At 38.4% G+C, this 25797-nt stretch overlaps 1 protein-coding gene and 1 long non-coding RNA gene across 2 annotated transcripts in view; both read left to right on the top strand.

Annotated features, from left to right (window-relative positions):
• The first annotated feature begins 1878 nt into the window (after positions 1–1878).
• Positions 1879–21349, top strand: LOC124409677. The gene is made up of 3 exons (XR_006929529.1): positions 1879–2109; positions 20020–20197; positions 21223–21349. It is a non-coding gene; the product is annotated as an uncharacterized LOC124409677 (long non-coding RNA).
• Positions 21350–21476: 127 nt separating this feature from the next.
• LOC124409672 (dual specificity protein phosphatase 10) overlaps positions 21477–25797 on the top strand; it is an 87224-nt gene continuing 82903 nt past the window's right edge. Inside the window, exons 1-2 of the mRNA XM_046887446.1 lie at positions 21477–21722; positions 25483–25701. Of these exons, the coding sequence (XP_046743402.1) occupies positions 21512–21722; positions 25483–25701 (430 nt within the window). The 5' untranslated portion in view covers positions 21477–21511. The remainder of the gene's footprint in view (positions 21723–25482; positions 25702–25797) is intronic.

Genomic DNA, 25797 nt, shown 5'->3' with positions numbered 1-25797 from the left:
TTATGAAGCATTGGATTCGACGAGTCACCCACGTAGTTCGTGAAAGAATTACTAATAAAGCTTCTGATTATCTATTTATGGGATAATATCAGCCCTATGTAAACTGGACTTGGTTCTGAAAAGATATCCATTCCAATTTCCTTTTTCCTTACTTTTTCGCCCTAAGTTTGCGACAGTCCGAATTCGTTCATTCCTGTTTCAGCTCAACGACTCTTCCGAAATTTGGTAAATTGGAGGAGCTATTAAAACCTTCCGGGAAAGTTCCCTGGGGGAGATTGATCCAATTTGGTCAAACAGACGTCAAGGAACGAGCGGGAAATCGCAGCTCGCTGACGAAGTCATTCCATTATATTATGCTAACCGGATTTCAGACGGTTTGCTTTACGATATCGAAATAGCGGGAATTGCAATTTCCAACAATGCGGGCAACAAGGACTGAAATATGTTTAGAAATAATGTTAATGATCAATTCTGCCTGCTACTAATTTTCTAGATGCACGGACTTTTGATAGCGACTACTTTTCGGAAGGCTTTTCGATCGGTTCAATAACATACAAAACGTTCTTATAAATTAATGGGATGCACTGTTTCATATGACGTGTGTGATGTCTCTGCAGTTTTCATTCCCTTCCACTGACCGTGCGTTTCACTGTACTTTGTAAGTATCAATTATAAATTATATTCTAATTCGTTCTCTGGACAGGAGTCAAGAGCTAATTTGATCACCGTTCGGACGCATGCACGTATCGCTTCTTCAACGTCGAACAGTCGTATTATACTTGAGAGTTTCGAGTGCCACGTAGAGTCCCACTCGTTTGCAGCTTTGATCGGGGGCTCAGGCTCAGAACTCTTGACCCAATTTTCAGACAACGAGGAGAGCGTAGTCAGTAAGTTACTCGATAAGTGATTCTGCACCAACTGCACTCTTGTCTCTCAAACTCAAAGCTCCCTAACTAGAAATAGAGAGACAAAAATTTTCTACCTCAATTGTTTTAGTAGGTATCCGTTGATGATAATTCCTAAAAAATAGAAATACATAACAGAGACCGACAGACCGAAATCCAGACCGGCATTTTTCTAAAAACCTGTTTTTTGGATTCTAGAAATTGGAAAACGTAAAATTTCGTTAAAATTAGAAGAAGTGTTTTTCGGTCGAAAGCAATACTTCTCTCACATCACTTAAGGTGATGAAAATCAAAAACGCACCCGGGGTCAAATCTCTTCCATTGCTTTTCAAAAATTTTCGAATACTCTCTGTTCTTCTCACAAACTGGTACAATTCCGACCAATCCCTCGCCCAATGCGACCCTCAATAATGTCTGTGATCTAGTCGATCGGCACCTGAGGCCTCGTTATCTCGACGAGGCAGGCGAAGCACGAAGCACCGAGACGTCGTGCTTGACTCGCCTAAGCTGACGGAGGGCGGGGGTGCGCACCCCGTAGCGTCGGACGTCACGAGGACGTCAACGGGCGCCATTTTCCACCACGTTCCATGACGTTCCAGCCCCGTGTGATCGGTGCGCGTTCTGCGCGCGCCACGCCGTCGGAGCAGGCAAGCCTCGTTTCCCTTTCCTCAGCTTTCCGCCGTCGTCACGAGATTCGCGTAGAACAGTGACTATCGCGAGCCCAGCCCGAACCCTCGGACGTCGACATCGGACAACTTTTTCTGCACCCCGTGACCGGGGCAGAAAAAAAAAAAACCGATTCGCGAATTTCGAACTGGTCGATTCGGTGCAACGCGATGCCAAATTTAAGGGAGGAGAGTGACCAGGAGCTTTTCCGTTTCGAAATTTTGGGGAATTTTGGAAACTCTGCTTGTAATTCTCGCTACAGTTATAGCTCATGGAAAGTTTTGCCATTTGTCATTTTGTTTGAATGAGCTTTTCTTGCTTTCTTCAACGTATGAAATTTTCACTCGTTTTCATTCAAACTGGGAACAAGTCGATGGACCAATTGTTAGCGTGCATATTGTACGAACGTGTATCGGAACGGCCTGGTGATCAACAGATGCGCAGTTACGGTCGCGACTTCTTATACGCGACTGCTTTTTCTATATTGCGCTCAAAATACACGGAACCAACATTCGCATGGTATAAAACTAATGCATAGGTGAGTGATCATCCTTTCGTCGTTCGTTTCACATGCGTGTCTGTTCGCAGAGCATTTACATATTACATTGTTAATTTTCCATTCATAGAGAGAAGAGAGAAAGGAATTCTCACAGTATAAAACTTTTGTAATAATGAGTCGCACAAACACTTGAGACGAAAATCAGGTCACGGGAATTTGATATTTTCACTGTATCGAGAACAGTAAGATTCACGGAAAAACCACCATAAGATATATTTGCCAAACTTGAAATGTACTCGCACTATTTTAAGATATTATAATTAAAATTCCTGACGTCTCCGATCTTAAGATTAATTCGGAACAAGTTTTTAATTTTAGATTATAAAAAGGATGACACCTTATCTCATTGTAGGTAGCTTTCAGAACAGAAAAGTAACTCAATTTCATTTTGATCATGAACTCCGATCTCCCATGTGAATTTTTACTCGTCGGTTTCGTTTTTTAAAGGTCATTAATTTAACTGTATATATACAGGTACATATTTTTAGATATTCTTAACACTTTTTCACAACCTCATATCATTTCATATAGCTAAAACTCAGTTCTCGATCTCCCAAGACACATTGTGATACTTTTTTTGACATGGAAGAGAAATACTCAAGGTAACAAAACAAGGAAGAAAAGGTATCCTAGATAGCTGAAACATCAATCGGTGAGACGGAATCTTTTCCTTCTCATAATAATAAATGTACCGCCACATTCAGATTGCAATCAATTTCTTTTAGTATTGTCTAGTGAGGTTCCCTCACCGAAAAACATTTACAATTTTCACCCTAATACTGAGAAAATAGTTGTCCAATTCGATTTAGATTAACAATCCAATTAATTATTAAAAACTTTTCCGATATTACAATACCATCAGTTATTTTGAACGGATGCATAAGTTGGACCAAAATTTGTTTCAGAAGATCGTTTGGTAATTCTAACAAACACTGGGTCTTCCATTGCGAATGTCACTTCAACGAGCAAGTGATGAGAGTTTTAAAAAAATGAACTAACAGGGTCAAATTATGGAGATGAAAATTTCTCAGTTATAAAAAATTTAGATCAGTGTCCTCAGTCTTCATAGCTGGTAAAAATGTCAGCACCTTATAATATTCTCGTCGAGTCACTTGGCGCCGTTTGAAAATCTACAGAGCGAATCAAAACGACGATAGAATTAATAATGTCACGCGTAGTACAAAAGCACATAGTCATGGCGGGACTGACGTGCAGGGTATGAGGTAAATGTCGGTTTCAACAAAACGGCTGCAGTCTATACGATCGATGACAGTTGCTCCACATATTCAGTTCTTCATTAACATGTCAAGAGAATCGAACAATGATCAATATTTTCGTTATTATCATTATTCTCCGATGTTCGTTACAGGGGCAAAAACATGGCTCAGCCTATTTTTACTACACTCCAAATATTCGATGTTCATTTATTCATTTGACTCATCAACCACTACTAAGATACATAACAGACCCGGTATAATACAGAGATATTCATTTTCCGTCTGAATACTTTCGACATTCTCCAAATAGCTCAAAAATTTTCAATTGTAGACAGAAAAGTTATATAATCTTGTAGCAATATGTAGAAGAAGAAGAGAAAGTCCTTATGCCCTTAATCATGTTGGATGATGGTAGAAATAAAGAGGGATGAAAAAATAGAAGGGACGAAGTTAGGCGGCAAAGTAATTTTGAGAACAGTTATATGTATACATTTGCCTCACCCCAGGTGGTCGTAAATAAAATAGTTTCAGTCGCGGAATCCATTGGCTCGTAAAAACCATACGGGACGTTTCGACCGCGGCGTTAACCTCGGCCTTAATTGGCCGCAAATTAATACTCGCGGGGTAGTTTTTTACGACCACTAGTCCGGGTTGAGACTCGGGGTTGACGCGGAATTTGCATTAGTTGCATCGGGGATGCTCGTCCGTAAATCGAGACTCCGTTTCGGTTTCGGGGGCGGAGGATGGGCGAAGTGGCAGGTCCCGGATAATAAAACGCAAACAAGTGAATCAGCGGCGGCCTCCCTTATATCTCTCCACACCCTCCCCGCCTTTCCCGGCCCCCCGGGACGTTTTCATTATTTATATAATATAGACACAGGGAGACCTTCGCGTGCGTGTATTCGTGGGTCCGAAAACGCTGCATGCAGTTAAACTCACGCCGGCGTGAAACCCTAATTGCGAGACTCCCGTCTTCCTTTTCAATCGCATGTGGCTCGGCCGATGATTATTAGGAGAGCCCTTCGATCGAAGACTGATAAGGCGTATCGCCAGCCACGACCCCCGTGTCACGTGTCTCGCGTCGATCATTTTCTCGACTCGCAAAACGCTCCTTCGATGATCGATTCTTGCTGCCAGATACCAGTCGAACATTATTTTCTCTTTCGCACACCCTACAATAAACGATAAATGATTATACACGCGCTGACATGGAAATTAAATCGTTTTTGTATCGAGTGAAACTCTCGTGATGTATAAATCGAAAGATAAGAAAGGAGTCAACGAAGTAAAAAAAATTGCAGTGCGGATATAATATTTTTTTTGTGTACTCATTAAAATGACAATTTCGTTTTCACACTTACTTGTCTATTAAGCATTTTGCAAATAATTTTATCATTATTTTTTCAACGGAAATATTTGACCAAACAGTTTCGAAATTTTATTATACCTGTAACTACACGAGGCAACATAATTTCTGGTCATTTATGTCAAATAAATTGAATTGAACATTTTAATTGATCCAAAAACGTATTACGCGATTTTCTTTTCTATTTGTAAAAAATACACAGCGAAACTTGTTCATCTTTATTTATAAGCATCGTTTGTCACTGATCCGTTTCTCTGAAACGTGAACATTTTCCTCTGGATAACTACACTGCAGGATTCAATATGCTTAGTAGCCATAAAAATTTCCAAGGTGGATCGATTCGAATTGTGAATCAAGGTGATGAAATAAAAGAGAGAAGGAAACCGAACTTAATAGATAGCATAAATGATTCGGTGGGTCGACCAGACCAGGCTGGAAAAAAAAATTGAAAGAAGAAAGTATACCCAGTGACTCCGGGGTATTGAAGGAAAAGATCGAAAGTTAATTAAGCCCGATTGGTCGGAGCTGTAGATCGGACATTCTTGAGCATCGATCGATTTGTAATTCCGCTCTTTTTGCGTGTGCGTCTGTGTAAGCACGGCGGTCATAAAGTAGAGCGTACCTACCGAAAGATCAATAAGAATAGGCGCAGGTGTGTAAGCAGCCGGTGCGGTTTCATTCGCTCACTAACACAAGTGGACGGCCAACCTCTTTAACTGTTACAATTACAAATTATTACGCAGTGCGCTCACTTGTCAGAAATATTGAATACTCTGAAAATTTTCAAAAAACAATCATAGAAACGTTTCCGTTTTCAGGCTGCACCTGTACTTGGCGTGAAGCAGAATTTCGATCGATTACAAAAGGAAATAAAAGTTTTTTAATCATGCACAATATCGAGTTCGTGAATCGTATGTGTTTTTAGAGGATGTTTCTGTACATAATTTATATATTTATCTTTATTAGGGTGTTTCGGAAAAAAATAATTTACGATTTTTCACCTTGGCGCCCGCTAAAAAGTTTGTTTAGCATAAAAGAAAGATTCTGTCAAAAGATGAGCGTTCTATGTTTGTGGAAGATCGCGGGCACTTGATTTTTCACTTTTTGTTTCAAATTTTTATGAATTTGTGAAGAAACACGTTGTAGCACTTCGATCATTATTTTTCTCCTGTCATTTATATTCAACCCGAAGATCACGATCCGGAACACAACAATATATCAACCGGGAATCTCATTCTCTTAAATTAAAAGTTTATATGAAATTATAACTATTTCATGAGATTAAATTAATAATGAAAAAATCGTCAGACACACTTCTCAAACATCAACTGAAGACCTAATATTACAAGTGTGGGTTTTATTTGTGACCTAAATTGATATTACGATTGATGTAAGCAATAAAAAAACATGTTTATTAGCGATTCTCCATAAATTCAGCAATGTCTAAAAAATTGAAAAATCTACCGAGCCCGATCAGCCCTATAACGTAAAACACTCGTCTTTTGACAGAATCTGTCTTTTAACCAAAACAAACTCTGAGGGGGTGCGATGGTCGCAAATTGCAAATTATTTTTTCCTGAAACGCCCTAGTATACGTATGTCTGCCCACACATGTTGCGGGCTACTGCAGTGCTTTGGTGCTTAGATATCGTGCAGCCATGCACGCGTGTGTCTCTGTGAGTGGAAGCCCCCTCGGTAAGGACAGATAATTCAGTAGCGGGGCTCCCCATCGTGTCAACCTTTGTAGGAATCCGCAATGCGGCATCAAGATTTAGTAGGGCGAACCCCACTGCTAGGCGGCTCCTATGCCTACTTAGGTGTTGCACATCCGGGCCGTGCCGGAAGTTGGGTAAACGATGCAGTTATACTGCAAACACTCGTTCCCCGTGCCGATTTATCGAACGCCGGTTACGCCCCCGTATTTTCTGGATCTCAAGGGATACGGGACAATATGTCTATTTCAATTTTCAAAGATTTATTTCACCATTGGAGTACTCATGAGTGCTTGTATTACGTGTACAGATGCTGTGGGGAATCATAGATTAGAAATAAGGAATGGATTTTTCAAAGTGAGGCTGAGAAATGTTCGAAAAAAATTTACTCTAGAAAGTTTCACATCGCTTAAAGGTTGAGAAATTTCCAGTAAGAAAGCATTTCGAAGCGATTGCCTGGAAACCAAAGTCCTAATAAATATTATTGTTTCGAAATCAATATAAAATTTTTTAGAGTTATTCACTCTGGAATTATTCATTTCCGTTCTTTTCTATATTGTGCGTGAAATTAATTTTAGTTCGAGAATCGAAAGGATTGAACATTTATTACTCGCATTATAATTAAATGAAGGCTGCGAGGGTAAAACTCTCTTTCGCGAATGAGCAATGAATGGAAACCGTTCGTTTCAATTGATCAAAAATGATCATTTCATCAGTCGAATCTGTAACTGTCTCAATCACTATATTCATCTTTGTTGATTCTCGGTCCGTTACATTGCGACAAAGTAAGCAAATTGTTGTCCTTTTTAAAACGCCATTTCAAATTCTTCCACCATTCTTCGATCCGAAAAGTGCGGAAAATCAGTAAAAACTGCAATTGTCTAAAAGAAAAATATTCCATAAAATAAAATTGTATTACTCGATTTACAGAAAACCAAAAAAGTGTACGTTTTTATACCCTAAAATGTATTATGCCTGAATACAGTATCGCAGAAGCACGAGACTATTTTTGAAACTATTAGTCACAGCGAGGGCTTCGCAGTAAGTTTGCTAAAAATATGTTTGCTACAACCACGCATTATCCATATTATACCATCATAATATACCCACAATAATCCATCGCGATTTGTCATTTTGTCCTGGAATAGCTGCCAATTCGTGTCTAAAAGCTCCGCGTAGTTTTCCCGCCGTGTTTCGATCGATCCGTTAGTTTATAAATCATAAAAACTTTGTCGTTTACTTCAGGTATAGCGTACTGATTTCATCGGGAGCCACGGCGGACTAACACGCGAACAAATATAGCCTACAACTTATAGAAACGTGTGTACGATAATACGTACTACGGGTTAACCATGCACTGCATATTGCTCGATATAAACATATCGATTTGCACAATACACGTCACGGAACGGAGTTACCCGCAACTCTGACGATGCTAGATCAATGATTCTATCAGCGTCACAGCCTTGTTTTTTTCGCTATTTATAGTCGACGTTATTTATCACAAGTTGCGCAAAACTGAATCGACGCTTGAATCAGAGAGTAGAAAGAGATGAGAAACCGTTTAGAACAACTCGGGAAATGTTGTTGTCGCCAGTGATCCTAATCACGAATTGAACAATATATCTACTGTGTAATAGAAATCAATCCGCGAAAATTAAAAGCAGGTGTTTTTAACAGATTTTAATGTTTTTGCGCTAAATTTTTTACACAGAGATTCCTTGGCAAAGTAGATAAACAAAAATTGTTGTAAATATGAAGACACGACAGATGCGTCTGGTAACAATTACATTTGCGCTCTGTAACTGCACTAGATTGCGAGATTTGTTGAATATTTTCTACATTAAAAATGTGAATATTCAGGCAGTGAGCAAAATGAACCCAAAAACATCAGAATCGAATCATGAATATTAGAGTTTTTGATCATTTTCAACGTTCCAGTTACAAAAAAATTTTTGAAATCGTTGTATGCTGTAATTCATCCGTGTTTACTATAATTGGTAAAAGTAGTAATTGTGAAAATTCAGAGTATAGAAGCATCAAAATGTGGAATAATGAAGTATGGAAAGCCAAAACAGTAATTGGTTAGAAGTGGTATACCTACTTTTGCTAATTCTGACGGCCGTATCTTTTGGTTTTCTGTACTTCAACCCTTCCAATTTCGATTTTTGTACTACATAGGTACTTTGCTTTCCTATTATACCCTGCACTGTCTAGTTATTCTACTTTTTCACCCTCATCCAACTATCTTAGCCGCTATAGGTAGGAGGAATAACGAGCTTGGAGCTTAAATCAGATCCGATAATCCGGCCAATTGACATCAGGTGTCGGATTCGAGGTATTTAAGCAAGTTACGAATCGCTGCAAGACAGGGAAGCCACCCCGGTTGTCAGGCTCGAATATGTACCGGGTAGCAAGCCGACTATATACACGCCCACTCTAAATCCACTTGCAGAATACAGGCGATAGCAACCCCTTTATGTCCCTGATTCTTGTCCGTTCAGTCAACGTCCCGTGGGATATGAAACAAGGGCTTTCAGGACTCTCGGGGCTTTTAGGCCACGCCACGTGAGGATTAGTCACTGTATACAGCCGGATTGATCGCGGGCAAGAAATTTGTTTTACTTGTCTCCAGCAGTTTCAAGTCTGGCTCTGGTATCTATACGAAATTTGAGTCTACGAATAGTCATTTATAGATGAGATTTTCCTGCTGTTTTGGGTTTAATTATACGAGACATATTTTTGGTCCATTAAAAGAGATCGAAAATCGGTACTTCTTATTAATTCTATCACGAGACAGTCGTACATTGAGTTACAAAAATAGATAATACTGTGAATAAAAACAAAAGTTTAGATATCGATGATTCGTTTCAAATAGCTTCAAAATTATTGAATAGGACTTTTGTTCGTTTTTATTCCACGATGGCTCTATTTGTTCAGAAGACTATTCTTCCGCCTACTAATTTCTACCAAAATCTGAATATTTATTAACTTTTTATCCACCATATTGGATTTACCATTTCGAATTTTGCACATTTGACCTCAAATTCGTGTTTAGCAATGCAACAAATCTTCAATTACCAATTTTTATCAAAATCAAAATGTTTTTATTTTCTTTTCAAACCCTTTCAATTGGATCTTCAAGACCATAGTAAACGTATGAAGTCAGCCTTCTCGAATTCTCCGCTTTCCATGTATCAACCAGAAAACGCTTTGGAGCGACTTGTCTTCACTTATCGATCTCGCTTCTTAAATTATTCAGCTACGTACAGCGTTTAACTCGCGTTGCATGGTTCATGCGCGATTCAACACTGACAAAGCAATCGTTTGCCACACGGCATGTAACCTACGACAATTCTTGTGTAAAAGTTTTACTCTATCCACTGCCACAGGCGCAACTACATTATTTATCTATGACTTGACGCTGATCGTGGGAGAAAAAATAGTCGCAACTATAAAATTTGTCAGAAAATAAACTGAAATAACGTTTTTAAACCTCGGTTTCATTCATCGTAGTGGTTCTTGGACGACAGTATAGTATAGAGGCACTGGCATATAGGAAAACTATATTAGTAACTCGTTTCAAGCTCGAGTGTGAAATTTTGCAAGTGTGCAACGCGTTGAAGCGCTGATGCCTGCATCGTTAGGATTTTAAGACATTCCTTTGACTATTTATTGCTGTCGTCGTTGTTCCGCCAAATTCCATAACCTCATTTAAAACGGGCATCATTGCCAAGGCTCAAATCTCTGAAAGATATCATCAAAAATAGCGGTCAAATTATTTTTGCTAGACGTCTGTCTTTGACCACAAAGTAATTTCTACAGGATGTTAAAAATACGGTAAAAAATGAGGCGCGCGTCAAAGTATTACCGACGTAATCATAAGCCTTGCCTTGACCTGACTGGTTCAAAGGGTCAATACCACCACGCGAAGTCCCTGAAACAGTAAAAGTGCTTTCGATAACTGATCAGACAAAAACCGCAAGTCCAGTGAGTAAATGGGCTTGAAATGACGGTTAACCATGTTATCGTAAGGCCTAAAATGGGTGGCAACTTAAATCCAGTCAGATCACTTAATTCTTATCAACTCTGGAACAATATTTAAGGGGATACTCTGGTTGATTTCGACGAATATCAAAGTCCACGGATCTTTACGCGACAAAGGGCTTAACAGCCTCATTCTATGCAATTCTGAACAAAAACAATCCAGAGTTTTTCCGCGGAATTGTGTGTAAAATGGGGCTTTTAAACCTTTTTTTACGTTTGAGATACGTAGGCATTGATGTTTGGGGATGTATAGATTGATATACTGGAATGGAAACCCTCTAGATAATGTGATCCGCCGAAATCACAAGACGTATTTTCTGATCACACTTCTCACGTTGACACGCCCGTTTTGCCTGGAAACTAACGTTCTGAAGTATTAGAAAGCATCCGTGATATTCTTCTAGTTTTCTTTCAGGTCATGCTGAGAAGAATAGAAATTTCATGGTCGATTAATACTCTTCTTTAAGTTAATTATTTGTTTTCTTCACGCACCGTTAGCAGTGACCCACAACTTTTTTCCGACTCGGCTGAACCCAATGGGGTGAATAACTGGGCTTTGTGAGGGGGTTCGTGTAATCTGAATACCTTACACAGGCTTTTAAATACATCGGGAAAATCAGCTGTAAACATATTCAACTCAGCATTGAGAATTCAAAGATGAAAATCAGATTTAGGAAAGACATTTCGATCAATTTCAAGTTCAAGACTTTCATCGCACTGTTTCTATTAAGCTTCCATTATACGTTTTTCTAACCCCCTCTAAAGCAACTAAACTTTTCGAATTTAAAATAGGATGCCCTGTTCATACAACTCTCTTTTAAATAATTCAACCAAAACCTGTGAATTATGATTAAAAAAATTTGGTCTAAATCAAAAATTAGAATATAACAAAAACAAACTATCAGTTCCAGGAGTAAGATGAAGAAGCTAAAGTCTGATCACTGTTTGTACCATTACCCTATGGCAATTCTATCTCAACACAAGTATGGATATGAATAAAAAAAAGGACATAAACGTGTCATCAGCCTAATATTTCTCATCATCTTCATAATCGACAGAACAATCGCACTCTGCATTCACGAGTAACGTACTTCGGTATATTCCCGCGTCAAAAACGGCCCCCATTTGATATAGTGTTACGTGAAGTGAATAGTTCTCGTCCCTGAGCGCAGCGAAGTTCGGATTATAGCCTCAAACACGTGGGCAGTGAACATGAGGAAAGGTTTTGTTCCTCGATGGTGTACCGAAGGGGGAAATGTAGCCGCTATCACGCTGCTGGCACTCGTGCCCGTATCCTTTGGCAGAGCGTTCAAAGTACCGACAAGTGCCAAATCTGTTGTCTTCACCGGTACAAAGAAGTGGAATGAAAAAGCATTCCAAGTCCCTACTTCCTCCTCTCGGATACTCGAGTGTTCTGACAATAACCGAGGTACTTAATTTTTCTCCCTCGATGAACTTGGAATGCGGTTAAGATGTGGATGTGGTACTACTCATGAAAACGTTTTAGAAATATCGAGTGAAAATCAGTGACCAAATACGAAAAAATACTCAAAATACTGTACCGAGAGCAGCCATAGACACTAATTTTCTTCGCCAGTTGATTGGACATCAACAGTTCACACTTCGAACAGCATTTGCACGAAGAGCATGCTTCGAAATACTACCGTTGTTCAGAAAATAACGGATCATCATCCTCCTCTTTACACAGAGAGTGTGACAAAATTTCAAGATCGATTGCTGCGGTTGCTGACTTTAAATTCGTGACACGAATATTGTTTACTTATAGTATAGTAAATAAATATATTATTAGTCTCAGTTACACTTTGACGAGTTGTTAAGGATCTTGTGAAGCAACTTTCAGAGCCTTCGATTCCCACTTGCGGAAGGATTTCGAGGGTTGGTAAGTACGTCAACCGAAAACAGGCAAATCCTTCGCTGCTTTTAGTATATTTTACTTTTTTCGCGTAACCACTAAGGTCATCACTGTTGATGACCGCTAATGTTTAAACGAATTGAGGAACTGCTCCTTGAATTGTCACGGTCTGTGGTTTTATGAGCAATGGGGTTTTCAGGTGATGTTTGGAATTTCAAGTCTTTCACCTCCAACTTTCACGTCGCATGAGATTCCTTTTAAGCTCGAAACCATCCGATTTTCCAACTTGATAAGCTCACGGAACTACATAGACTTCTATTTGTGTTTAGAGCTATTTTGTTAATAAAAATTAATTTGATTTCTTATTCTTTCACGGAAATTAGATGTGTTCCGAGTCATGAAGAATGTGCCTGAAATCTGTAAGAATAATGAACAAACGTAGGCAAAGTTATAAGCGCATTCACCATGGAACATCCTAGAGTACGAGGCTCCGAATGAAGCTTGATGTCGTAATTGCCTGTATAGCCTTTGATGAACAGCGATTAACATATTCAACAAGCGTTGAATTGCGATTACCCGGTAATTGACAAACGTACATTTATTAACGTAGCATCGCGATGCTCTCGAGACCGAGTAAAGTCGCATCTTATTCGTCCAAGTTCTTCTCGCCTTCTTCAAGGATGAGCCGTTTCATTACAGTTCACAAGAACTGGTTATCGCTCAAAAATATTTACCTTCAGGACGTCTATTATTTGCCTCGGTTATTCTTTATTAAAACAGTTCATGGGACTGATCTTGGTTGCCTTGATGAACGCGTTGCGATTCTCAAGAGATCAGCAAGGTTCCTCGTCTCGTTCAAAGCCCCGGGCAAATGAAACCGCTTACGAAGCTTCAGTCTGGCAATGAGGAAGCCGGTGAGAAAAAAAAAATCGCCGTCAGCGCGGTAAAATTACGAGTATTCAAAAAATTGTCTCTGTGTTCAAAAAAACTTTGCAGTAGCGTTAATGTAACAGTCAAGTATGTGTCTCATGTTTACATGACGGTTTCTTTTCCGATTGTGGATCAAAGTTATAGAAGAATGAGGAAGAACGAAGCCAAAACCTTCAGACTTCCACTGTTACCATATTAGGACAACTTCGCATTTCGTACATTTTGTTTTCTTCTTATTCTTATAATAACACCGTTTCGTGCTTGTTTTTGTGCAGTTAATTTTAGCACGCGGCGTATGGCAATGCTAGACTTCCATCTGTTCGGTCTGTAAAGCGATGACCAGTCGTATTTTTAACGTAAAAATAGATTTGTAAAAAATAAAAGGCAAACCGATTTTCTGGGTCAACCTTGGTCATGGTAATAATATTAGAATCCATTAGTCTTCCGGCCGTTATATCTTTTTACGGTGATCTAAAAGAAGAAAGCGGATATTGTATATTGTACAGGTTTGTCACACTGCAGGTTTAAAAGCAGAGATTATTTCTGCAAAATATCAGCAAAATCGTCCTTTTTCTATCAGAATAATCAGAATTCGACGCAATGTGATTGCGAGCCAGAAATACAGCACGTGACTAAAATACTAGTTCTAGCCATAGAGACAAACGTGTTATCAACAGAACCTGTAATGAGTTCAAAGTGCGTCCATCACTCGTGGTAAATTTGTTCCCAACAGTTGGCGTCACGTCCAACTTAATCCTGTTACGGAAGAGAGAAAAAAGAGAAAGAGAGATTATCGATTATCTTCACTTTTCCCAGTAAATCCAAGATGAATTAATTTCATCATTAATATCATCATGCGTAGTTCTTACCACCAACTTGACCCAGTTCATCTATATAATACACTGAGAAAAAAGTCCTCTTACATATATAGAATTTCTACTAAAATCGGCATTCTTACAACAATTGTTTAAAAAACCAATTTTCGTTATATACCTAAAACCATATTTTTTGGATACGGTAAAGAACGGAAATATTTTAGGACTGTCTATTAATCACTTATACTAGAAATTCCGACTTCGTTACGTGCCGTGCCAAATGTATTCAAATCGGTTTTACGATAAAAATGTCTCATTTATCAGACCTGTAACTATTTCTCGGTTCTCGAAATGAATGATGTTTGTGCAGGCTGTGTGTTACCCTCTTAGATCGAGTAAAGGCGCACTAATTCTCTCTAATCGCAGAAGACAAAGTCACTATGCTACAGCAGCGTGGAATGACACAATCATCCAGAATCGAGACTACGCTGCTTTTGCAATCAATTTTATGACAGACCGCGTATTTATTTTCCTTAAACCAATTAGGACTGTGACTGCTCTGGCAACAAACCAGCAAAGTTCTGGCAACTATGCAGCACAGTTTCTACAAAAGAGTAATTTGTGTTGAATACTTCAGCACTGCAACGTTATCCACAGCTCTCAGTTAAGAGACATGACTTAAGTATTTCTATTTATGATCTCATTCCTCTTTACGAGGGATGAAAAAATACATGCATGTAGTATTATGTGTAGCATACGTATTCGTAGCGTAAAAATAGTCTTCGAAATTGTTCGAAACTACAGCTGAAGTTTGAATAATTTTTTTCATACAAATTTTCATACTATTTCTAAGCTACCTTTGATGCCTTTTTGATTTCCTTGAAAATGAAATCTGTATAAATATTATTAGCTATTCTATCTCCGCGAACTGAAATGTAATGTAGATTTTTTTAAAAATTCTAATTAACAAAATAACCGTTTTTCTTTTGTTTTACTTGGATAAACAAAAGCCAGAAGTGCATGCAATTTTTTTCCAAAATCAAAATTCGAGATCGATTTTGCGATTGTTCTGAGTTCGTTGCGTTATCGACTGTTTGTTGCTCGACATTCTCGCAACTACTGAAAAATTGATATCTACAATTTTTAAATCATCTCAAATATCTTACTTTGGTGGGGCTCGAAACGGTTGAATAACGTGATTATCTTCCAGGGTGAACGACCCTGGGTCTGATCCCTGCATCTCGACAGCTCACACGTAAGTCGAGTGATCGATATAAATAGTGATATCGAGCAGTGCAGCCGCATATACTTTTTACAACTGTATTGTATACTGCAGAGACCTTCCGCGATAAAAATAAAACTACATATTACGATAGTTTTTATCGTCGTTTCGCATGTACGTGTCGGGGTATCGTGTACGTACTTTCCATTCGATTAAACTCTGCATAACCGATCGATCCCTTTCGAATTTTCTTTTCTCCACGTCCGCAGTTTTGCAGCGAATAGCGATTTGAACAAGATCTGACGTTCAGTCTCAGAATTCACGATTCGATCGTGTCAACCTTAATGTCAGCTTCACTGTGACAATGATGTGGTTAGATAATGAGATGGCTAAATGAAGCTGATAACCCGCGGTTTCAGTGGGAAAAATTAGTCCGCGGAAATGAGAATTTCCAAGATGAGGAAAGGTTCGCGGGAAATTCCTCAGAATTCTCGCCGACAAACCGATAAGGAATTTCATCAGAGCTTATTTTATCACTACAAGTTTGTACTGTAAGATACGCCACTTAAACGCAATTATAATATAGTTATGTATTTTCAAGCTCAAGCTCTAATTCAGGCTTGAATGGAAAGAGTTTGCATTAGTAATTGTACCATGTTTGCTCATTGATTAATCAATGGGATTGTTTTAAGAGAAAATCTTGAATTCCTTCCTGTGACAGGAAAAAATTGGTCATTTTGTCGGGTGTTTGATTTTTTTCAGACGTATTTTAGTTTATCGACGTTCAGATTTTAATTATTACAATAACGATAGAATTCTTTATAAAGGAAATATGTCAGTTCATTCAAAAGAGATTATATTGAAAAATTTCTTGAGACGTAGATCCATGAATACTTTTTTTTTCTTAAATTCGATTTTACTAATAAAATCACGTTCTTATATTTATCACAGATATTCGAAAAACATTTTACGTCATTGACAAAATCTTTGAATATTTTTCATAGGTGTATACAAAGTGGAAAGAATCTTTTACTCTTATCAAGCAAAGCAAAACTTATGCTTACGTAAAAGTTAGCATGCAATTAATTTTTGAACGAATTAGAAGTTTTTTGCAGCTTCTAATTCGCTTGCGTTTAGTTCCTTAGGTTAGAAAATAGGAAATTGCGCCTTCGTTGACGATGCTGAAACACACAGTTCAATCTGTTTATAATCAAAACTTCTGTTGGAACAGATCCCGAGAGTACAAAATAAAATAAAAATACGACGTAAATACACCGATGAACTAAAATAAAAATCTAAATATCTTAGACATTTATTATAAATAGATATTTATTAACCGTAAGTATAAATATGACGAAGTGCGAAAATCAGAGGCGCTGAAACTTGTTCCTTATCCTTAAGTGTGTACGTTTCTACACGTACGTGTTATATACATTGCACACAAATTTGAACAACACGCGAGAATCCATCTGTTCAGTTAGATTCAGTTAGACATGCAGGCTAGCGTATAAATAGTATGTGACTAACTTTCGACGGGAATATACGTATACCTATAATGTATATGTATGTATCTGAAACTCAACTTATCCCTAACCTACGCCAAATACAAATCGAGTCAATCTCGAAGTGCCAGAAATAGCAATTCCCGCACGGATTGAGGATCGGCATGACTAAATCGAGTTTCATAGGATATACCTATAACGCAAAGGATGTCTTCGATCTATACTTATAATCACATCTGCTGTTGTATAGGTTGCCATAAAAAGAAAACGGGTAAAACTTTTCTCCCTAAAGTTAGAACTTGCTATTTCTCTTCTGTAATTTGTTTTTTCTAATTTTCTTTTTGAATAAAACAACGATTTCGACTACAATTTTGATAAACTTGTATGTAAGATAATATTAACTCCGAGTTTCATTTATATTCAATCTATTCTTCATCCCTCAGTCTTACGCTGAAAAAAAAAACTTCTCATATTTGGATACGAATCAAGTTCAAAGCAGTTACAAAACAGCATTTTTCAACTAATTTTTGAACAACCGGGTTCTTTTTTGCGTCTCTATTCTCTCTTAGAATCTCGCAAAAACAAGAAATATAACAAACTGAATTGAGAAGATAGAATAAAAATTTCCAAGTAATATCAGTTTCAGTGCAAATAGTATTTTTTTTTTTTAATTCAAAAACCATAAACAGTGAACTTTACTCATTATACAAATGCCGCGTATAATACGTAGCTGACCTGAATAACTTCTTGTATTTTAAACATCTGTAATATTGAAAGATACTCGACTTCTCGCAGACGGTATGAAATAGCGATAACTGTGCAATTGAAGTCAGGAAATGTTTTCGGCTGTTCGCTTTTCTGCGTCGTAAATTTAAGCTTGCAAGCAATATTGGAGGGCGAATGTCTCGCATGTCTCATCACCGTGAATATAACTGTATGCTTTACGCCACGGCAAGATGTCTGCAAGTATTTGAAGCGCAGTAGGTACGCGTTATACGAAACGCAGCAAAGGCCGCGGCTGCTCTTAATGCCTTCAGATTTATTCAACATTCTGCCTTCGCGCAGAAAAGAGGGACGGAAATAGACGTGATAACCTCGAACCGCGGATAAGCCATGGCGTAGCCGTGACTCAAAATCGCACCGCGTGACTCGCTGCTTCGGTGGCGCAAAATCGGACTCGAAATCATGCGGAAAGACAATAATCATGGTGTGCTTCTCCGGCGGACGCCTTTCGCAGACCATATTTGGTTGGCCTCCATACGAATTAACTATAGTGAATTATAATGAATCGCTACCAATTCACTTTGCATATTTTTAGCACTTGACGGTTATATTTTGTTCAATTTTTAGCAAAAATTACATGAGTGATGAGGATGAAAACTGATTTTTGAGATTTTCATACGATTCTTAGGGGCGACTGCGCAGGATTACACCTCATCTTCTTTCGTCATGCTCGAAATGACTCAAAACAGTATGAAGTGAGTCGAAACTCGTCCGCACCTGTCCCCCAGCTATTAGTCATCATCCCGAGTTGTTACTGGCAATGATTCCGGCTTTATCGAACCGCGGCGTGTCGGGGGTGCGGAAAATACGGGGGTAAATATCGAGGCGCAGTTCCGCGCTCGTGCAGTGTCCATTAATCAAAGCCAACGCTGTGGCCGAAGACTTGTCTGCTCTGGATGCAATTGCAGCCTGCACCCCATTACCACCATTGAATTATCACGTATATCACACAGCGATTCGCAACATGGCACGTGCCACGGTCGACCACAGAGAATGAAATTATCGCTCCACGTTTTATAACGAATTGTCACCACATAACGGCCTTTAGGCAAAGAGATAGTTCTTATGGAGATTTATTGGCCAAAATCCGATTTTTTTTTGGTTTATTTTAATACGAGATAGTCGTTATACGTCGTGAGTATTTGGCAGATTATTCTATTTTCGAGTCACGAAGATCTCTGGAAAATACAAAAGTAGAATATACTGGTATTGTGAGGAAAAAAAGCTCACGTGTCAATGCTTTTGTTTCAAATTACTTTGACATTGTAAAATATCTAGTAGATTATCTATTTCACTGTATGACGGCTCATATGAATTAGAAGACCGTTTTCTACAGAGACATTGAAACTGGTTTTCTTTTTTCCTTACAACGTTGTAAAATTGAATATTAAAAAATTCCAGGATAATAAAAACAAGAGTTCCAGTCAATTTATGGTAAATAATCTTGTGAATAAAAGAAGGGATCGTAAAATGAAATGGAAAGTATTTACTAGATTTTCGTGAACAATTTTGAAATAATTTAAAACGAAGTATATTCAGATTTACTAACCTTTTCAAATTCGATCACTGCTCGATAACTTTCTACTCGAGACAATTCGTGCACTGCACTTCCATGAGTGTACTGTGCAGACTCTAAATTGAACTTCAGGTAGACCCGTCGTCCTTCGCGGAGACAATATCACGAGAATAAATACGGTCAAGATTTTTTCTACCCACTTCCGTCTTCCGTAAAGTCCGTACTTGAGGAGGTGTGCATTTGCATAATCTTTGTGTCTCGAAAACGTAGATTCTTATCGAATAATATTGATCGTACGAATTGATATTGTAATGTTACGAAAATGTGAAAAATGAAAAATGTTAAAATGAAGAGATTGACCAATAGGAATAAATCAGAAGGCACAAGCGAAACGGTTACTGATTTTCAAGTTCAAAAAATTGGGTGACCATTTTCGAAATTCTGAAACAATATGAATACTTGTTTTCAAAACTTTTGCTGTAGACTGGATCATTCGTGTTGTTGGCAATTGAATTGTAAGCATGATACTGTGATGATTTCGACTTTGCGCGTAATTAAAATTCGCGGAATCGAACGACGTTATTCGCGACGTTGCATGCGATATTTTCCGAAATGGATTGGACAGGTGCCGCTGACTCACTCCGTTGTTCGTTGGTCTCTCTTTATCTATTGGATAAGTTTGCTCGCGATGACCGTCTCGGCACTCAACTGATTGCTAACGCTGCTGCAGCATTCAAGCGGTCCTGTTGAATGCGGTGCAAATAAGAGGGACTCATTTCTCATCTCGAGTGTGTGACAGGATCTGTTTGTGTGCAAAACAAGCCTCACGGCACTTTGAAGTATACGTAGCTCTTTTTACAACCGACCCGTTTACGAGTGCGTGTCTCTCTCTCTCTCTGCTCGCAGATCAACGGGGGATTTCGAATCGCAAATCTCTGTCAGGTTGAAATTTTTAATGCAAACCAAGGCCGCCGACGTGAGTCACGATCAGATGCCCGTGACCGGAGGATCCAAGGTTCCACCTTCGTCCAGGATCTTAACCCTTGCAACTGCCACCGAGGGATAAGCTCCGCTTTCTGAGCCCGTAAGTTTTGACCACGGAATTTTTGACGTTTGATCGATGGTTTACTTATGCAATGAATTGCTGATCGATTAGTCGAAAACACTTTTTTTTTGTACTTTGGAAGTCGATGGATGTACTAGAAGCATTCATAGCCAATTGGGCAGTAAAATTGTTTTACGGGTAATTTATAACATCGTTTTGAGCTAGCAGCGTATGGCGAAAATGATTTTCTTTGCTTGCTGAATTTACTGAAATCTAGTGAAATTCTTTTTATTATCATATTCGATCCGTATATAGAAAAAATTCACTTTAACAATTACCTTTTGAAACCATTTAGTGAAAAAGCTAAACTGTACCATTTAGTAATAAAAATACTGTTTTTATCTAAAGATCGAATGACAATGTAGAATTTTCTACTTTTGAATCTATTACGAGATAGCCATACACAGTCACGTACACTGAAAAAAAAAAACTTATTTGAATATAAACCTATTAGACCATTTGTTTTTTGTAGAAAAAAATAAATTAAATTCAAGTAAATTTCAATGAAATAAAATAAATTTTTCTTGTTTACCTTAAGTTGCTTATTTAACAGGTTCATATTCAAATAAAATCATTTCAAATTTTTTTATTCTAACATTGAGACTTGATTTCTTTTCGTAATATGCTAATAAATAATAAAAAAAATGAACCATTTTGCTCAAGCTAAAATAAAAATTTGAAAACTCGACAAAAAATTTGACTCCACGTATAATATCGCGTTGAACGAACGAACGAAAAGAAAAATAATAATCAGCGTATTATGCAAAAACACAGGCACTTGACAGGGATCAGCACAAACAAGCTCAGGTCATCAGTACCATAATCTCGTTGTCTATATGGACAAACGCCCGGTATTTGTATCGGATAATTGTTAATAACGTTGCTACAACGTCAAGTCTCGGCGTGAGAGCCAGACGTCGGAGGCTGCCAACTCTGCGTGCCGGCGACAGGTGGCTGACTCAAGCTCTGTGAATGATAATAAACACAGGTACTTTAAATTGCAGAGTAAATCTCGACAAAGGAAAGAGATCGAGGGCCGTAAAGAGCGCGGCAAGGTTTCCCTGCCTCCCGTCGCGTCGTTACTCCGCATCCGCATCCGGACACGTGACCGGCGGCACCTTAGGCACTGAAAGTCGAAAAGCACATGGCCGTCGATTAACACGCGGCATTGATGACTACGTCGAGGTGCCGGTAGTAAACACCGGGAACGACGGCCTCCAGGAACGCCGCTCGACCCGACGTGCGACGACTTCCGCCTTCAGGCCGCCCCCGATTTCCGATCTTCGAGGAAAGATGAGCGCCTCACTCGCCAGTAGAGCCGCCGCTCTCCTAGTCCCACAGACGCAGCCGCCGTCATCGTCGACATTGCCATCGCCATCCTCGTCGCCGTCTCCACCACCTTCGTCGCAGTCCTCGGACTCCCTGCAACAACGAAAAGCCCCGGTGAGACAGTTCGCACCGAGTTTCGGAAGCAGCAGGAGTCTCACCTTATCGCTGAAACGACGTAAGTCATATTGTATTGTTTGTATCAGTGTGCTGCGATTAGTTTTTTCGTTTGCGATGAATCGGTTTTTCGATTAATCGGTTTTTCGAAGCTGCCTCATAATAGTTTTGCGGCTCGATCGGTATGGAAATCGAAGCCGATGTTTAATCGATTAATCGGGAAAACTTTTAATCGAAAAACTCATCCAATCAAATGATGCTGCCGATTGATCGATTAATCGCACAGCGTTAGCTTATGTATTGCACGGCTTTTTCTACAAGGATATTCTTTGAAAGACGTTTAGTGCCCTAGTTCTGTTCCAAGTGCTGTAAAATGGATTTCAACTGATATACGACAAGTGATTGCCAGACGCTCCAAGTGTGCTGTTCTTTTCAATTGATCATCGAGTTTTCGGTGATACTGAACACTGACAAAGATTGTGAATTTTGGGAATTTATAACTCGACAAACAATTATTCGATTTGTTTGAAGTTTGTTTTACTCAAAAGTATGTAGATCAAGTTTCATTACCAACATATATATTTTTAATTAGATTTGACTAATAAGAAGCATTGTTGTTGACAATGATGTCAACTATTTCGCTGTGTGACATGTTTTATGGTTTCTACGATATTTCGGAAACGACTCAACCGATTTACTTCAAATTTGGAGAGCGTGTTTTTCGATAGGTTGTCAGCTAGGTCTCGATGCGATATTTGTTCTTGAACAAAATGGCAACAGTTCGATGTTGAAATTGAATTTTTCACCAAATATTGACTACTTTTTAATTTAATAAACAAAAGGTGGCTATGAAAAAATAGCATCATAGCAAAAAGGATAAACCAGACCTTCTTTCTAGTCTACCAGAGCGATTTTTAATTATTTTTAACACACTAAAAAAACTTTGTACTTGTGACCTAAAATAATCTAGACTTCTCCGCTGATTTTTTTCGAACTTTCAGACTCTTAACCCTCTTATAAACCGGTAAAATACAGTGATCAGAATTGTTACTACATACGATTTTGTTTTCAAACTCATTTAAACTTCCGGTCAATTCCAAGCCAATTAGTCAGAAACAGTGAAGCTTGTTTGTAACTTTTCTTGAAATCGTGGCATAAATCGTGTCATCGAGTCACCGCGTTCCTGCCAGCATAAGCAGCAATGTGCTCACCTAGGTCACGTGACGTGATTGAAGTTTGCGGTTTAGCTCGAAACGTCCGAGCCCGAAGGATTGTTTTTGCTCAATTTCCGAGATTGTAGATCTCACGTAAGCGGTTTGTGGCTGAGCCTCGATTTCCGACAACTTCGTGAGCCGGTCTGCTGCACGATTTTGCAACGATATCAGTGCGACGCCTGATTCGTCGTGTCGGCCTTCGAGTCTTGCGGTGAGAGATCGTGCGAATGCCGAATGGATGCTGAAAATGGTAATTCAGGCAATTTTGTCGTCAAGAATCCGGCCGCGGGGATTCAACAGGATGTTTTAGTTATTACATGCGGTATTGCGTATTAAATGATAATACGCAATATTATTCATTCGGCGATGACTTACGGCATTAGCAATCATCAGAAAAATCAGGAATATTCCTCGTCACCACTTGTTTTCTAAGAATTACAATGCACGGTATGATATTCTACCTTCTACGAATTTAATTGCATTGAGAAAAACGGTGAACACGATCAAAATTCTTAGATATTCGTAGTAAAAAAATTTTAAATTAATGATTTTCTTTATATATAAATGTCAGTTGTCTATTAATGTGATACTTTATCGGTTTCTGTTAGAACTTGAAATTCGGTTATCATCAACTAAAAACTGTGCTAATTTAAGAACACCGCGTATAAAGAATTTCTGATTTTTATGCGTAAAATCTTAGTCTTTGTACAGTTCAATTTCCAAAAAAAAAAATATTGCTGAATATTTTTGTAACAGTATTTTTCTATTCTTCTAACTTTTGAATTTCGATTCAGACTGTGATTCCCACTCTTCCTGAACCGATCCTACGACATACAATGATTCAGTCCTCTCAAATTGAAGTAAATATATACGATCAGAAAAACGGCGTTAATAATTGTTAATTAAGTTTCGTGAATCAACCAATTACCAAGCGATCATAACAGTTTTTTATGCGACCGCGTTGTGCGTTGCCGAAATAATAGCCGTTTTTATCGATGCTCGTACTGAGCGTCGTGAGCTAATGTAACAGTTGATGATCAAAACTAAGGAATTGAACTGCGTCATTTAATTCGGTGTTCTAATTACAATAAATAAACAAATAGCACTTGGATTTGTCTTATCCTATCTATTCAGCCTTTTTACCGTAAAGTTTAGATACGTGACGATGGTTAGAATATCGACAATTTTTCAATAAAATACGTGATCAATCAAATCATGCGTCCAAAATCTGGATCATATTCAGTCACGTGTTGTTTGAATACGTTTTCACTTATGCAAATTAATTTTTGACACGACTTGATAAGGCTTCGTCCGTACAAAATCATTCGTACGTTTTAAAATCACGCATTCTCATGCAAGAACTGCAGTTTTAATACGAAACAATAAACGATTGTTAGATTCTTCTTGCTTAATTGAGTCCAAAGTGAAAATACGATGAAAATACCATCTTGATCTTAATATTATCAACAATTTGTACAAAGGTAAAATTTCTCGAATTGTATAGTTTGGAGTGAAATTCAAGTTACAACTAATCAAAATCTGACAAACAATACGGGTGTGTCGTAAAAAAAAAAAAAAAAATAACGCCGAATGATCTCATCCGTTTCAAATCATTGACAACCAAGTTCTTCTAATAAAAATTCATCACTGATTGTTTTTTTCTTTTAAAATTAGTTCAGTTTGTTGCATCAAACTTTGGTCTGAGTATATTCGATACATAATTAGTAAACCAATGAAGTTTCCCCAGATAAATTTAATCAGCTTTCTTTTGTGTCTAGATTATTGAATTTATCGCTCGCCTCTGCTAAACCTATACAACGTCTGTTAGACGATAAGTAATTCCGAACAGATTAGTAAATAGGGAAAAGAAAAGAAATCGCTTCGCGGTACGTAACGGGAGACACGCGCTTCGATAATGACAACGACATACAAAATTAGTTATGACCCACAGTCCATAGGATACATACAGTTATAAATGTTATAATATACACAATATATGTATATGTACAGACTTTTCTGGGTATAAAAAATATCTACATATAAAATAACATAAACTGCATGCAACACTTGAACCGTATAATTAAACTATAACTTAACACTGTATAAATTAAATCGTAATAAATGTATGGGTTGTTCTTCGGAAAAATCTTACTCTGCAATTTTCATACATTCACCGTACGTCCTACTTGTTTCAAACTCAAGAGAATTTCTTTGTACATACGTATTACTGGTGAAAAAAAAAAAGGTCGACACTTTATCCAAAATACTTTTATCAACAATCTGAACCTTTTTTTGAAATTTTGCTTTTTCTTCTTTATTTTCTTTGTGGTTATAAAATTCACCAAGTCGGAAAAATTTGAATCTACGAAACCACTGTAATTTCCCAAAGAAAAAAGGCAAAAAAAAATCTGCAATAACTTAATAATTATAAAATTCATATTTTGACGCGCACGAAGAAATTCTCATATGTAGGAAAAGTGTATCGGTATTTGGTACAACCGCCCACACTTACTGCACAGTTGAGCATGTCGCAATGAGTTTGGTGCACCACTAACACCATTGGCATTCGAGTGACCGGATGAATGTGTCTGTTATACACACGCATAGCCGCCGAGGTGACTGTGCCGGAGGAAGAACCGCCGCTCAAACGAGCCGCTATTCCCGACGAAGCAACACGTCGGACTACTGAAGCAAGGCGAGAAGACGCCGACGGAGAAACGGGAGACGAAACGACGCCCGAGATGATGCCAGCCCTCACCCGGATCCCATCTGCCTCTTCGACCCTGCCGCGGGTCCATCGCCTCACCTTGCGCACCGTCACAGCGCGTGAGTCGATTTTTGATTTTTTTTTGGAGTGGTTAGGGGTGACGAAATAGTATTGGGGGTCGACAAAGGGACCAGAATATCGAATTTTTATTGACG

This window comes from Diprion similis, chromosome 8 (assembly GCF_021155765.1).
Source record: "Diprion similis isolate iyDipSimi1 chromosome 8, iyDipSimi1.1, whole genome shotgun sequence".
In the NCBI taxonomy this organism is placed as follows: Eukaryota; Metazoa; Arthropoda; class Insecta; order Hymenoptera; family Diprionidae; genus Diprion; species Diprion similis.
Note: the sequence above shows the minus strand (reverse complement) of the source record. Positions and strands in the feature narration are given on the sequence as shown.